Source organism: Chrysochloris asiatica, unplaced genomic scaffold, assembly GCF_000296735.1.
Source record: "Chrysochloris asiatica unplaced genomic scaffold, ChrAsi1.0 scaffold00067, whole genome shotgun sequence".
Lineage (NCBI taxonomy): Eukaryota > Metazoa > Chordata > Mammalia > Afrosoricida > Chrysochloridae > Chrysochloris > Chrysochloris asiatica.
This window is the reverse complement of record NW_006408585.1, coordinates 1,329,750-1,345,040: the sequence shown is the minus strand read 5'-3', so window position 1 is coordinate 1,345,040 and position 15,291 is coordinate 1,329,750. Positions and strand designations below refer to the sequence as shown.

At 37.6% G+C, this 15,291-nt stretch overlaps 1 protein-coding gene across 1 annotated transcript in view; it reads left to right on the top strand.

The window, feature by feature from the left end:
• The window catches only part of SYNE2 (spectrin repeat containing, nuclear envelope 2), a 366,194-nt gene that overhangs the window by 74,295 nt on the left and 276,608 nt on the right, over positions 1 to 15,291 (top strand). Inside the window, exons 11-17 of the mRNA XM_006864568.1 lie at positions 5,742 to 5,906; positions 6,515 to 6,627; positions 7,987 to 8,149; positions 9,579 to 9,657; positions 10,167 to 10,354; positions 12,667 to 12,831; positions 13,905 to 14,054. Of these exons, the coding sequence (XP_006864630.1) occupies positions 5,742 to 5,906; positions 6,515 to 6,627; positions 7,987 to 8,149; positions 9,579 to 9,657; positions 10,167 to 10,354; positions 12,667 to 12,831; positions 13,905 to 14,054 (1,023 nt within the window). The remainder of the gene's footprint in view (positions 1 to 5,741; positions 5,907 to 6,514; positions 6,628 to 7,986; positions 8,150 to 9,578; positions 9,658 to 10,166; positions 10,355 to 12,666; positions 12,832 to 13,904; positions 14,055 to 15,291) is intronic.

The following is a 15,291-nucleotide window of genomic DNA, read 5'->3' as shown; positions in this document are numbered from 1 at the left end:
TGCTAGGGTGAGATGATATCTCATTATTCTTTTTGATTTGCATCTCTTTAATGGTTAATGATAGTGAGAAATTCTTCATATATTTTTTTAGCAGCCTGAATGTCTTTTTTGTTGAAGTGTTTATGTCGTTTGCCCATTTTTAAATTGGATTATTTGTCTTCTTGTTGAGGAGTTGAAGTGTTCTATAGATTAAAAGAGTAGTCCCTTATGTGATGTGTCATTACCAAAAACTTTTTCCCAGTTTGTGAGTGCTCATCTTACTCTTAAGATAAATTATTTTGATGCACATAAATGTAATTTTTAGGAGGTTCCAGTCATTTATTTTGTCTTTTTCTGTTTGTGTTTTCAGTTATTTTTGATAGTGTATTTATGCTGTGTATGAGAGCCCCTAAGTTTGTCCCTATTTTATCATTGGTGATCTTTATATTTCTAGGTTTTTACATTTAGGTCTTTAACCCAGTTTGAGTTTGTTTTTGTATGTGGTGTGAGACATGGGTCTTGTTTCATTCATCTGCAAATGGATTTCCAGTTTTGCCAGCACCATTTGTTACAGAGATGATCTCTACCCAATTTAATGTGTTTTCATCCTTTGGCAAAGATCAGCTGAGCATAGATGAATGGATTTGCTTCTGAGTTGTCAATTTTGTTCCATTGATCTATGTGTCTTTTGTTATACCAGTACCAGGATGTTTTGATTACTGTGGCTGTGCATTAGGTTTTGAGATTGGGAATTGAGAGTCATCCTACTTTCTTATTCTTTTTCAGTAATGCTTTGCTTAACTGGTGTCTCTTTGCTTTCCATATAAAGTTGATGATAAGTTTTTCCATCTCTTTAAGAATGATGTTGGAACCTGAATTGGGATTGCATTATGTCTTTAGAATGCTTTGCACAAGTATTTTTAAGTTGTGTCATTTGTATTGATGTTAGATCTCATTGTGATTATTTTACTTCTGAGCACAATGTGTTTAAGATGCATCCATGAAAAATAAGGCGAATGGGAGAATAGCTAGGCAGGTTTACATGGGCTAAATAGAACAGAAGCAAATAAAGATGTAAGCACAAACATGGAAAACAGGGTTCATGGATACAAAGATTGAGGTATGTTTTGAATGGGTAAAAGTGGGAAAATGATGTTAAGATGCTTGGCTGTCTTTTGAATCTTGGTTTCCCTTGCTTGCTATTATAAAATAGACACTTGAAGGGGAGAGAGAGGAATAGCAGAAACATCACCAGAGAAAGCTTGTAAGTCTGTCTTCTGCCTGTAACTGATTGTTGTTGTTGTTAAGTGCTGTGGAGTGGGTTCCGACTCATAGCGACCCTGCACAGGGTTTCCGAGGCTGTAAATCTTTACGAGAGCAGAACACCTCATCTTTCTCCCACGGAACCGCTGGTAGTTTCGAACTGCTGACCTTGAAGTTTGCAGCCTGATTCGTAACCACTACGCTACCAGAGCTCCTTATAGTGATTGGAATACCTAAAATGGGGCTAGAACTTGCCCAGTGAAGGAGGCTTCCTGCAGAGCCTTTGCATTGCACAATACCATAAGTGGAATTCTGATCCCCATCCAGAATCTTCTGAGGTGGGACATTTCCACTTGAAAGAACAAGCAGACCAGTCTGGAGCAGCTAGAACAGAAGATACTTCTTGAAAGAAAGACCAGCAGAAAAAATAAAAAATAATTACAGCAGTCCAATTGACTACCGCAAGAACAAGCAAGTTGTTCCCCAGGGAGCCATCAAGGCATGTGGTCAAGTCCCCTCAAAGCACACCCCCTTCCAAGACTGAAATACAATTGGAATACACTAGCAGGCATATGGTCCTGCTGCTGAACACGTTGGCCACCGATAAGGGGAAATGGGGGAAAAACAGCAATGAAGTTATGAACTAAGTCTGACCACATTCAATAGACTTCTGTTAACCTGGATTGAGACCTGGTTAACCAGCAGTATGACGAGACTTGGGGACTCCTGGGCCCAGGGGCAGGGACAGGCCTCAGAGGACTAGAATGGAGTGTAAAGCATCCAGCTGATATGAAGTGAGGGGAGATGCACAAGAACACCCATACTTGGAGATAGTACCCATTTGACCTGACTTCAATGGCTGGATGATCAGAACATGACTAGAGAAAGAAAGAAGAAAAAAAGGAGTAACCTACTATAAGTGGATGAACTTGACATATGCTTGTGGATGCAGTATGACAAAGGAGCAGACAAATCTCTACAGTGAGGATCATTCCCACCCCCTTGGTACAGAGGGTCAACAGGGATGGGGAACTTAGACATTGGCTACCCAAAATGGGGGGACTATAAAGGAAAGAAATGACTGGCTTACACGCTTTCAATAGGGAACCTAGCTCCAAAGTATACAGGGAAATGTAGAACCTCCACTGAATTGTTTCCAATCTGTCTGGATGGGACTGATAAAAGTCGAGGGGGGGTCGCGGGGAGGACTCCTGTGGTTCAATAGAGAATGATTGCTATCAGGTCTGACAGTGAGTGTTGGAAAGGTAAATGTAAATGTTTGGTAACAAAAAGAGGGGAGCGGCTGAGTTTACAGTCCAGGAGCGGAGATCCCTGGAACCATCAAGGGAGAAAAGCGAAGTGTGAGATCCTGTCCAGAGAGGCAGTGACACTAGGGATGGAGACAGAGATGATGTGGACAGAAGGAGCAGCTGGGGACTCTGGACTCAGGGAAGGAGAAGGGCTGTGTGCTGGTGGCCGGGGGGGCAGGTGTGTGGGTTGTACTACTCTTAGCATGTTTGATGATGCATGCAGGGGATCGGGCTCATTGCAATGAAACAATTACGATAGGATGAATGTAAAGATAGTGTTCACCCATGTAAACTAACACATAAATTCACAATAAAACCTTAAAAAAAAAAAATAGCAGAGGAGTGGCAAAGGAGCAACAGCTACTGAGCAAAAAGTGTGGTGGGCTTCACAGCTCATGGATACGTAAAGCTGAGTACTTTTAGCAGGAGGCTCAGTTGTGGAGTGTGGTGCCTTCAGGCTCTTAATTGGGGAAGTTATGTATACTGACCCAAAGATCTAGATTCAAGTACCTTTAGGCTGAGGCTTATGGTAGAAAGGAATGCCCTTTGGCTTTTATTGGCAGCTCTAGAAGAGCTTTGTAACATTAGCAGAACAGGGCAGAGGCCAGCCTAAGGGCCAAAGAGAAGTGTGTGTGCAGACATGGCAGAAAAGAGGTTGCCTTGACCTAAGAACTGAACATTTCTGATCCTTAATTGTAATTATTAACTTCCCTAATAAATCCCATAAGTATGATTATGGTTTATGAGTTTTGTGTGGCCATTGCAATGAATTATCCAAGCCAACTGAGAATTAAAAGGTGCTGTTGGAGGAATGGTTGGGGTCAGAATTGGTAAAGAAGGTTGGAAATGTGGAGGCATGTCTTACCTCAGTCTCAGGATGATGCGGAGTTTGATCCTGCTCCTCCCTGTTTGTGAAATCAGAGGAGGTCTGATGCCAACTCAACACTGTAGAACAAACAAACAAAATATGTATACTGCTTCGTAAGCACTAATGATTGTGTGGGTGGAGCAAGCATAGTTAGTGAAGGGATAGAGATCCTTGTAGGACATAAGAAATTTAGCTATTTTGCTTTTGTTAGGTGCCATAGAGTCAGTACCGACTCATAGTGACCCTATGCACAACAGAACGAAACACTGCCAGTCCTGGACCAACCTCATGATTGTTGCCATGCTTGAGCCCATTGATGCTGCCACTTTGGCAATCCATCTCGCTGGGGGTCTTTCTCTTTTTCTCTGACCCTCCACCCTTCCATAGGAGCTCTGGTAGCGTTGTGGTTACGAATCAGGCTGCAAACTGCAAGGTCAGTAGTTCTAAACTACCAGCTGTTCTGCAGGTGAAAGATGAGGCTTTCTGCTCCCGTAAAGATTTACAGCCTTGAAAACCCCGTACAGGGTCGCTATGAGTCGATTCCGACTCCACGGCACATAACAACCAACAACCAACCACCCTGTCATACATAATGTGATTACTGCAGTGGAAACCTATTAAAAGACTCAAAGAGTAAGGGATAACATGATTGAATTTGTTTAGAGAAGAAATTCATTTGAAAGAAGCAAGAATGAAAGTAAAGACAACAAATAGCTGAGAAGGTATTTGACAACTTCCCTCATTAAAGGAGAAAGTGTGAGGATGAATTGACTTGTGCAGAGATTGTTGGTTTAAAGTATATTGGTAAACTCATAAGAGTGTTTAAGAGGTTACAGTAGAATAGAATAAGAAAAATTTTTTTCCTGTACTAGTTTGTAGACTTGCGCACTTTCTACCTTCACTCAGACTAAGAAGTTTCTAAATAAAGAAATAGTAACCCCCGCTCAAAAAAAAAGCATCCATGTTGCCATGTATACATGTAATCTGCTTCTCACTGGTACATGCGCTCATGTTTCCTTCCCCTCAAGAAGCTGTGCCTTCTACGTCTTTATGCCCAACGCTTAGCATCGTAGATGGTCTATAAATGTTTGTTCAGTGAGTGAATGAATAAGTGAATGATTAAGTTTTGTTGATGCTCAGGATGGGGGCGATATCCAGGTTAGAAGGGACAGTTAGAATGAAGACATGGGAATGCAGTACATAATTAGGGAAACAATTATAGTTTGTGTGCATGGAAGCAATGGAAGGAAGGCTATGGAAGGAGGTGTTCCTGGGATTGGGGTGGAGGGCTTTGGTTAAGCTCTTGGCTGCTAACTGAAAGCTTGGCAGTTTGAAACCCATCGTTGACTCCACATGTGGCCGTCTGCGTCCGTAAAGATTTATAGCCTTAGAAACATTATGGGAAAATTCTACTGTCTTACAGGGTCTCTGTAGTTAGTGAAGAGCAGATATTCAGGACCATATTGATGGTATCTAATATGGATAGGACTCCTGATGTGGTGCTGTGGGTTGATGTGCTGGACTGCAAAGTTGGTTTGAAACACAAGGTTGGCGGTTCAAGCTCACCAGCTGCTCCTTGGAAACCCTATACAGGGCCACTATGCGTCAGAACCAACTTGATGGCACTTAACAATGACAATATGAATATGGGACTCCTGGTGTGGCTTTGTAGGACCAGCACTGAACTTCTAATGACAAGTTCAGCAGTTCAAACCTACCAGCCGCTACTTGGAAACCCTATACAGGGTCTCTCTGAGTTGGAACTAACTCAAAGGCACTTGGCAACAACAATGTGAATAGAGTCCTGGTGTAGTGCTGTAGAATAAACACTGGACTGGTAACCACAAGGCTGAAGGTTCAAACTCACCAGATTCTCCTTAGAAACCCCATATAGGGTTGCTATGACTCTGAACCAACTCAACAGCACATAACAACAATATGAGTATATGAGTAGGGCTAGTGAGGAAAATCGTGTACAAAGCTGTGTGATGTGTACTTGTAATGCCAGAGTGCACAGGGGCAGACATTTTAAATGATAGTCATTCAACGCAGTCATCCACCCCTAGGGTGTCCTAAGTTCCTCTGATTTTCTACTCAGAACTTAACTATGGACTTATCAAAAAGTTTGTTTTTAGTCTTATGTCCTGTTCTGAAGCTCTTGAATTCATTGTCCCCATCAGCATGTCACTAAGCAATATTCAGAACTAAGAAGTTTGCCCATTGAAATTATTTCCTTGCTATCACATGAGTTTAAAGATTTAAATTTACTTTGGGTGAATAAATTAGAAGGATTCTGATTAACTTTGTTCCCCTCTTTTCAGATTAATGCATGGAAAACAACGCTGAATCGTGCCTTGCCCTCACCCCTCCATCAGATTGAAGCTTGGCTGCAGGAGGTAGAGAATCTCATAGATGAAGATTTGCCATCCTCCCAAGATTACTCTGAAGCCAGAAGTCAAACTCAAGAGAAAATGACTTTATTCATGGTAGGAACAGACAAAGCAACATGGGAAATTTTATACTTTCTCAGAGCTGTGCTTGAGAAACACACTGCTGCAGGAAGAAGGAAATAGAGTGATTGTTTAGAATGATTTCTCTGTAGAGTTTTGGTGTCTGGATGATACCTTCACATTGTTCATGAATGTTTTACTAATTTAGGGCTGAAATAATACAAATTGACTCCCATGAGTTCTAAAACAGCTATAAAGTTTGACAAAAGAAGAGGGGTGGGCAGGGAGCTGATTTAAAATGTAGGAGATTGAGTTCTTACTACGCATGGGATATAATAATTTCCTATATAAGATTTATAGTATTTGATTCCTTAAAAAAATAGAAAATACACGAGGAAACAAAAGATTTTGATAATGACTTTACCAAAGAAATTACAGCCTTCTTTTCTGTAAAAATATTCAGTTTAAAATACTTAACAATAACAATACTTATTCACAAATTCTTACTCAGCTTGGAAAAAATAAGATTAAAAAATTTTCCCCAAAATTTAATAATGCATGCACGAATGAGATCAAAAAGCCCTCAGCTCAGCTCCAGTGTTTGGCAGTAAATCTGGTTCATGTCATACTAAATTTCTTTTCAGAATCTGATGAAGAAATGTGACTATCATTCGAATACTCTCCTGGCATTCGAAAATAAAGATGAAAAGAATTTACCATTGGTACCACCTTACAAACTGGAGGAAATGAAGAGACGGTTTGTAACATTACTGTTTAAACAACTGTTTACTGTTCATATTTGAGCACTAACATGATGCTTTGAATAATGTTGTTGAGTGCAGTCAAGTCAATTCTGACTCATAGTGACCCCTGTATAAGTTTTCCAAGGAGCAGTTGGTGGGTTTGAACCATAAACTTTGAGGTTAGCAGTCCAGTGTTTATCCTACACCAGGACTATAGGGATCACAAAGTAGAGATTTTGAGGTAATCGGTGACGTGTCATGTTCATGTGTAATGCTGTCACGTTGGTTCTGACTCATCACAACCCTGTATAGGGTTTTCATGGAGAGGCTGGTGGGTTTGAACTGCTGACCTTGTGGTTAACAAGCCAGTGCTTATCCTACAGTGCCATACTAGGACTCCAGATTTATAGCAAATAATCTTTAAATCTTGATTTAAAAAAGCTTCATGTTTTATGAAGTAGTAATATATCATGCTAGCATTCTTTTTATTGAATGGTGAAATAGGGTGGTGGGCAAAATTCTGAAATAAGACTTAGAAGTTGAGATCAGTGCCTTGGTTTTTTGACTGGGTTACTGTCTTTCTAAGCATGTTTTCTCACTTGTAAATAATCACTTTGCCCATGTCTCACAAGAATACCAGGTCAAATGGGAGAAAGTATACGAAAGCTGTTAATAAACTGTAAGATACTATAAAACAAACATGGGGTGTTTAATTGATAGCGTTCAATTTTGGCACTGTGGGTTAGTGTGCTGGATTGCAAAGTCAACCTTACGGTTCAAGCTCACCAGCTCCTCCTCAGAAACCCTATACTGTCTCAATATATACAGTTTTACTATGTAAAGGTAGACTTCTAATTGCATACAGTTTAACAGGTTTTTAGATTTAATAAAATATTTTGGAGATCAACATTTTATTATAAGATTTTGCATTAGGAAAAGAGTCTCTCTAATGTATATTCTGTGTTCAATGTCTTTATTTAGAAAAATTTCTGAAAAATGTTTTGCTGCTATTTATAACATTTTCCATGGCTGTATTCTCAGAAGTAGTCCTCCTCTCCTTCTTCCTAATCTGTTTTAGTCTGGAAGCTCAGCTGAAACCTGTCCACCATGGGTGATCCTGCTGGTAAGCAAAATAACAGTGGCATAGCTTCCAGAACCACCACAGTACCACAAACTGACAAGACACATGGTGACATTTTAGAAACAGTTGTGTTTTATTTAGCCACAAAGCTTGTTTTACTTCATTGGAGAAGGAAAACAAGATTTGAAGATGCACCTGAATTCCACATGTTTTAAAGAAAGTTAAGTGCTGAATGGATATCTCACCATAGGTCAATAGTAAATTAACTTCTCAAATCTGTACTGTTTTCCAGAATGAACCGCATCTTGAGGAAAAAATGCGTCCCACATTTAGAAATTCATAACTCTGTATGCCCAGTTCTTGGTTTACTAGATGAAATGAAATCAAAATTGGATGTTTGGAACATCAAATATGGGAGTAAAGAATCTGTAGAATTACTGCTGGAAGACTGGCATGTAAGCTGTTTTGTTTTGTTTCTTGGACAACTGTTCTGTGTGTCTGGATGCTGGGTTTGCACTTTTCCTTGATGTGAGTTCCTATTAGCTCTTCAGGTTTTCAGATGAGTTTTCTTGGTAGCTCTCATTAGCTTAAATAATTGCCTGGAGAAAAGAATTGCAAGTAGTCAAACAAGTGGTACATTGAAGAGTTAGAAAAAGAAAATTGCTTTTTTTAGCCACCCCAAGGGAGATTAAGATTTAGCCAGGCTAATCAATGTTATGCTTAGAAAAGACTTTGTTACTTCCAATAAAAAAAATTCCGACTTTCACTTAACTTGAGATCTTCTTTAATATATCTTCTCTATTTAGGTTCAGGTCTTAATTAAATCAAATTTTTATTAGAATATTTTAGTCACAGTCTTTCCTAAGTTTTAGAAGTAGGAAAAGCAACTCATTTCTGTTTTATGTTGAGACGTTTTTCCCTTGATTCTTTTTTAGCTGTTGTTCTTCTAATTTATATGAACAAAATGTGAACAGTTTAAATATGGTTACTTCTAAACTAAAAACTAAAGCATCATAAAAATGTCATTTCTTTAGTTAGGCGCATCTTTAGCTTTCTTTCAGTTTCCCTTCCTTTTGGAAATGAAGATGAAGACATAAATCCAAGATAATAGATTTTAATGAAAAAATTGAAAAACATAATGAAGAGAAATTTATCTGCAGTTTATGATTTCAGCACAGTACTTCCCAAACAGGAAACATCATTTTAAAGTAGATGAGATTTTGAATTTATTTATTCCTTTTGCCTTCTTTGATTTTTTTTTTTTTTTCATTTTTAAATGCTTAATTTAATTGGCATATATTACATGTATAATCTTTTATGACTCCATGGCACATAACAACAACAAACATGTATAATAAATATGATTATTTGATTAACTCAGTGTTTTTCCATTGCAGAATTTGTTTGCATAGGACCCATTATAATCTGGCTACTGGTAGACTCTGAAATGTTTTGTATAATTGATGATATACATTAATTACATACTCTAGCTCATTAAAAATTAAAGTTAATAAAATATGTGAAGTAGGGACCATTGATAAATTTTATGTAATAATAAAATATGTGAATTATATGATTCTGAAGTTGCTATAAATACTTAATTTGCCTTTTCCACTAGAGGAAAACCATTGTAGACCACACAACCACATTAAGATAAACTTTGTTGGGTCTCATACATGTATTTTATTCATTATCATATTCATGTTCTAGATCTTAAATATGTTTCTTTATGAAGGTAGTTTTCTTCCTCATTTCCTACTCAAATGTATAGTATTAAAGCTCTAAATGCTTCATCGATGTTTGTCACTGTATTTCTTGGAACATTTTGAAATGTACAAACTCTGAATATGCTTTTTTTTTTTCTCTCCCTCCTGCCCCACCCAGAAATTTATTGAAGAAAAAGAGTTCCTAGTTCAACTTGAAACTTCTTTTAAAAAATGTGAAGAAATGAATCCGAATTTGGGTAAAGCAATAGTTACTTTTTTATTTTTTTTATTAAATGTTTTTATTTTGGATTGAGTGAAAGTTTACAGGGCACATCATCAGCTTCACATTCAACCATTCATATAGTTCGTTTCATTACATTGATTATTATCCCCTCCATATATCATCAGTTAACAGTGTTTCTCTCTATCCTCTTTAGCTTTTTTTTTTTGGGGGGGGGTGTGTGTGTGTGGGGAACTTGCCTTTTTGGAATTTACAGTCTCGGCTTTTAGGGAAGAATACTTACTTTTTGATGGAATATGACCATCACTTAAAAAATAACATTTCATGTCTTTTTGCTTCATGTGTATCTAAATAGAAGTTAGTTTTGCATGTATTTTCCCTGAGGAAATATATGCACTTTGACTTTCAGTATTTCCACTACAAGAATTTTACCACTGTCTGTTAGTATGCAATTATCTTTAATAATAAAACTATTATTACTAAATAACTGTTGTAACATTATGTTCTTGTTTGTTAATGTTGTAGGCAGAGAGTGTCCGAATATTAGTAAGCAATCTGTGATGGTGGATTATAAGACTTGTGGGTATAGAGAATGTATATATAATGTGAAGTCCACTTTACAGAAAGTTCTGGCGTCTTGGGCTACTTATATGGAACACCTTCGCCTACTTAAGGCTTGTTTTGAGGAGGCAAAAAAGGAACAAATTAAAGAGGTATTTGTTATCTAATGGTACTTTGTCAATTTTACTTTTTTTTTTTTTTTTGAGACCATCATTTTTCAAGCCAAAAATAATACATGAGGGAAAAATAAATGTGTGTACAAAAATTCTCTAAGTTATTGGAGAGAATTTGATTTCCTCCCAATTTATTGCCAATAGGAAGTTTCTCCTCAGTATAGGTTTAAACACAAGGTTTTATTGAGGTATGATTTATATATTCAGGATAGCTTTTGGAAGATAAATCGCTACGTCCCCTTTTATTTTTAATTGTGAATTGAGTGAAGGTTTACAGACAAGATCATCAGCTTTATATTCAACAAATCATACACTGTATTTCATTTCAATGATTAGAATCCCCTGCAACGACAGTTATCCTACTTCCTTCCTGTGGCTACCATTGACATATTTCACGAATGAACAAAGCAAAAACATTTGATGTATGCATAAAAAACAAAATATATAGATTCATTTAAATTTCCAAAGGGCACATTCTGCAAGCCAGCCTCCTGCCTGCAGGCACACAGCCTTCCTCAGGCCATGGGCCTAGAGCTCACAGCTCCTCTGTGTCTCCATGCCACCACTTCTACCACCGTCTCTGCTGTTGCTGGTTTTCTAGGTAGGATCTTGTGCTCCACTCATGTTCTTCCTTCTTATAGGTCCTGGAATCGTCTGTTCTTGAAATGAAAGATTACTCCCCCTTTTAGATACACATCTTCTGCAATTACAATTGTGATAATCACAATTAATCCTGCTAAGAATTACTCACAATTGAATCATTAAATTCTATCACCAACATCCCTCATCCAGATCCATCTGGAAAAGAGGAAAAGTAGTCAGTGGGGATTCTACCTTACCCACCTCAGTCTGAAACTAAGCACAGGTGCAAAAGCTTGTAGTCCAGCCACTTCATGCCTTTTTAACACCCCCCCCCCCATTTTTATAATATTACTAAGTCATTGAGAGAGAAAGCAAAAGATGTGGGGGACTAGATAAGTTTCTAGACAAATTTTAAACTGATTTAAAAGAAAAAAATTTTTTTTCCATTTGGATAAAGACTTTTAGCTCTAAAACCTTTCTGAGTTTATACAGGATGCAAAACAAATACTTTATACTTACATGGAGAATTGTGGAAGAAATACCATTGTAATTATTCATACTAAGTAGTTCTAGAATCTGTTATGCAATTATTTTTTGAGGTAAATTTTTATTTTAATTTCTTGCCTCTGTTGCAGATGAATATAGATTGTCTTTCAGATTAAACATTTCCAAATGGAAACTAAGATTACTCAGTAGAAAATAGAGCAATATTTGTTTGTAGGAAAGCAAAATTTGTGATAAATGTAGGTGTACCAAAAAACCCTTTTAAAGAAGATAATTAACCATCACTTTTTCCTCTCACCTGTATGTTGTTGTTGGTAAGTGCCCTTGAATTGGTTTTGACCCCATAGCAACACTTTATAGGGTTTCTGAGGCATGGCTGATGAGCTTGAACTGCCATCTTGTGGTTCAAACCGACTTTGCAGTTCAGTTTATTAACCCATAGCACCACATATGGATACCACATTTCCTATATGGATACCACAAACTCAAAACTTTGCTTTTAAACATTTCCTGCCTTTAAAAGTCATCTATTGAAATACACATAATTGAGAAAAATAGCATTATTGTTGTTTTTAAGTGCCATCGAGTTAGTTTTGACCCATTGCTACCCTGTATAGAGTTTTCAAGCAGAAACTGGTGAGCTTCAATCACTGACCTTGCAGTTCAAACTGACTTTGCAGTCTGGTATATTAACCCACAGTGTTACACTAGGACTCCTAGAAAAATAGTACAGCGAGCCCGTTACTGCCATTCTGTGCTGAGGTACCTTGGGTTGCCATAGACAACCCTGAGGATTTTTTTAGGTTTGGGGGGGACTCAGCAGTATCTATCTGTTGGACACTTTGCAAACCAATACTCTTAATTTTTAGATTTAGCTACCTAGTAAAGAGCACTGTTAAATTCTGTGGCCTAGGGGCACTGTGAAAAAGTTACTGAGGCAGCAGGGGTGCCTGGAGTAGAAAAAGTTTGGGAATCCCTCTGCTCTAAACTCAGCATCATGGATGATGACAGGTGTCTGGCACTTGACATTAGGGATGAGGAGTTAGATTGACAGGGACAGAGAAATCCCAGAGAGAGGCACAAATCTTTGAAAAACCCTCCACATTTACTTTTGTTTAGATTTAACCTTGGTAAAAATCAACTGTGAGTAATAATAAGGCAAGTCTTATGTCATTAACATATTGCATTGCTTATATGTTGTATAGATTCCCTTTGAGACACTATCCCAGTGGAATCTGGAACACACTACCTTCAATGAAGTAGGGAATTTCTTAATTGAAGTCAGTAATGATGAAGTTGGATCATCTATTTCTAAAGAACTGAGAAGACTGAATAAAAGGTGGAAAAAGTTTATTACAAAAACTCAGCTTGTAAGTTCTTTTCTGTTTGTTTTAAATATATCAGCTTTATTGAAATGCAATTTACAGACCAAACAATTCATTCATGTAAAGTGTACAACTTTAGAGCATTTTCTTCACCCCCAACAAGAAATATTGTACCCTTTAGCATTTATTCCTCACCTCCCTTAATACCTTTTGACCCTCAGCAAACACTAATCTATTTTCCATTTCTATAGATTTGCCTATTCAGATGTCTCTCATAAATGGGACAATAAATATGTTGTCTTTTATGACTGACTTTTTTTTACTTAGGTAACATTTTCAAGGTTCATTCATGCTGTGCCCTGTATCAATGTATTTCATTCTCTTTTATTATTAACTGATAGTCCATTGTATGGATATACCACATGCGTTTTTCTGTTCATCAGTTGGTGGACATTTGGGTTGTTAGTACTTTTTGGCTATTACAAATAATGCTGCTATGAACATTTGCATACAAGTTTCTGTGTGGACACATGTTTTCATTTCTCTTGGATACCTACTTAGAAGAGTTTGTAAGTCTTTGAACCCTTTGAAATATAGTCTAGTTAAAATTCACTGTTAAAGAATAACATAAGCATTATTTTGTGGACTAGATTCCAAGCTTTGTGAGAACATAGACTGTAGCCTTCATTTATCTTTACATTTAGCATGGTGGTGGTGATGGTGGTGGTGTGCTGTGGAGTCGGTTTCGACTCATAGCGACTCTGCGTAGTGTTTCTGAGGCTGTGAATCTTTATGAGAGCAGAAAGGCCTCATCTTTCTCCATGGCATCGCTGGTAGTTTTGAACTCCTGACCTTGAGGTTAGCAGCCTGACTCATAAGCATTAGTGTGAAATAAAAGCAAACCTTTAATGTTTTAAAATTTTAAATTATTCTATTCCTTATTCTTGACAATCAAGACTTGGGTGTTTTTTATGGAGAAGATCATATTTTGTAACAGTTTTATTAATTGATAATTCTCAAAATGCATATTTGAATCTATTCTATCAGCTTATTGTTGTGTTTGTTCACATAGAAATAAAGACATAAATATTACATTGCATGTATTTAATTTTTCACAGGACATGAAACTGCCGCTTATAAAAAAACAGCTTCAGCCCAGTACGGACAGTTCTGGAAATACTGAGCAATCTAAAGAAGAAAAATTAGCTATTGATTTTTCAACAGACATGTCAATAAAACTTCCTGAAAATCACAATACAAATGTAAAGGTAAAATATTTATATTTGGGTATTTAATAAGTTAACTTTGCTAATTTTCTTTTTGTGGCACTGCAGGATAATTACTGAACTACTAAGCACAATGCTGGCAGTTCAAACTCACCAGGAGTTCCTCAGAAATCCTGCACAGTGGTGGAATGAGTCAGAACTGACTTGATGGCATCATCTGCTATATTGTTGGTCTTCCCTGTGTCTGCTTTCTGTCCCTGATCTGTTCTTACATATCTGGAAGTGATTGGTTTACGGCAGATCCTGCGCTGATATGGCCTTATTAACATAACAATGACAACCCTATTTCCAAAGTTCTTTTTTTTTTTTTCTTTTTCCAAAGCTTTTATTATGAATTGAGTGAAAGTTTACAAGTCAGATCATCAATTTTACACTCAACAAATCATACTCGGTTTCATTGCAATGATTATAATCTTCTCCATGCATATTCCTTTTTGTTGGTGTTGTACACAAAATACACAGAAAATACATACTCATTTAAATGGCTAAAGGGCACATTTTGCAAGCCAGTCTCTTGCCCACAGGCACACAGCTTTTCTCAGTCCATGGGCCTAGAGTCCTCAGCTGCTCTATCTCTATGATATCACCTTTGCCACTGTCTCTGCTGTCACCATCTTTCTGGGTAAGGTCTCATGTTCCACTGAAGCGTTTCCATCTTGATGATCCTATGTTGTTAGTGCTTTTGAGTTGGTTTCAACTCTTAACAAACCTGTATCTGCTGATGGGTTTGAATGGCCGACTGTGGTTAGCTGTCCAATGCCAGGAATTACATCCAGGTATTTGTTGTTGTTGTTAAGTGCCATCGAGTCAGTTCTGACTCATAGTGACCCTGTATAGGGTTTCCAAGGAGCAGCTGTTGAGCTTGAACCGCCAACCTTCCGGTTCAAACTGACTTTGCAATTCAGCTCATTAACCCACAGTGCCACACCAGGACTCCACATCCAGGTATAATAACAAACAAACAACAAAAAAAAATCCCAAACCCATTGCTTTCTAGTTGATTCCAACTCACTGACCCTGTAGGATAGAGTAATATTGCATTATAGTTTCCAAGGCTGTAATATTTATGGAAGCAGATTGTTTCAGCTTTTCGCTCATGGAGTGAGTGGCAGATTCAAATCACAGATCTCTTGATTCGCATCTGAGTGCTTAACTAGTTGTTCAATGCCATCGAGTCAGTTCTGACTCACAGTGACCATGTATAAGGTTTCCGAGGAGC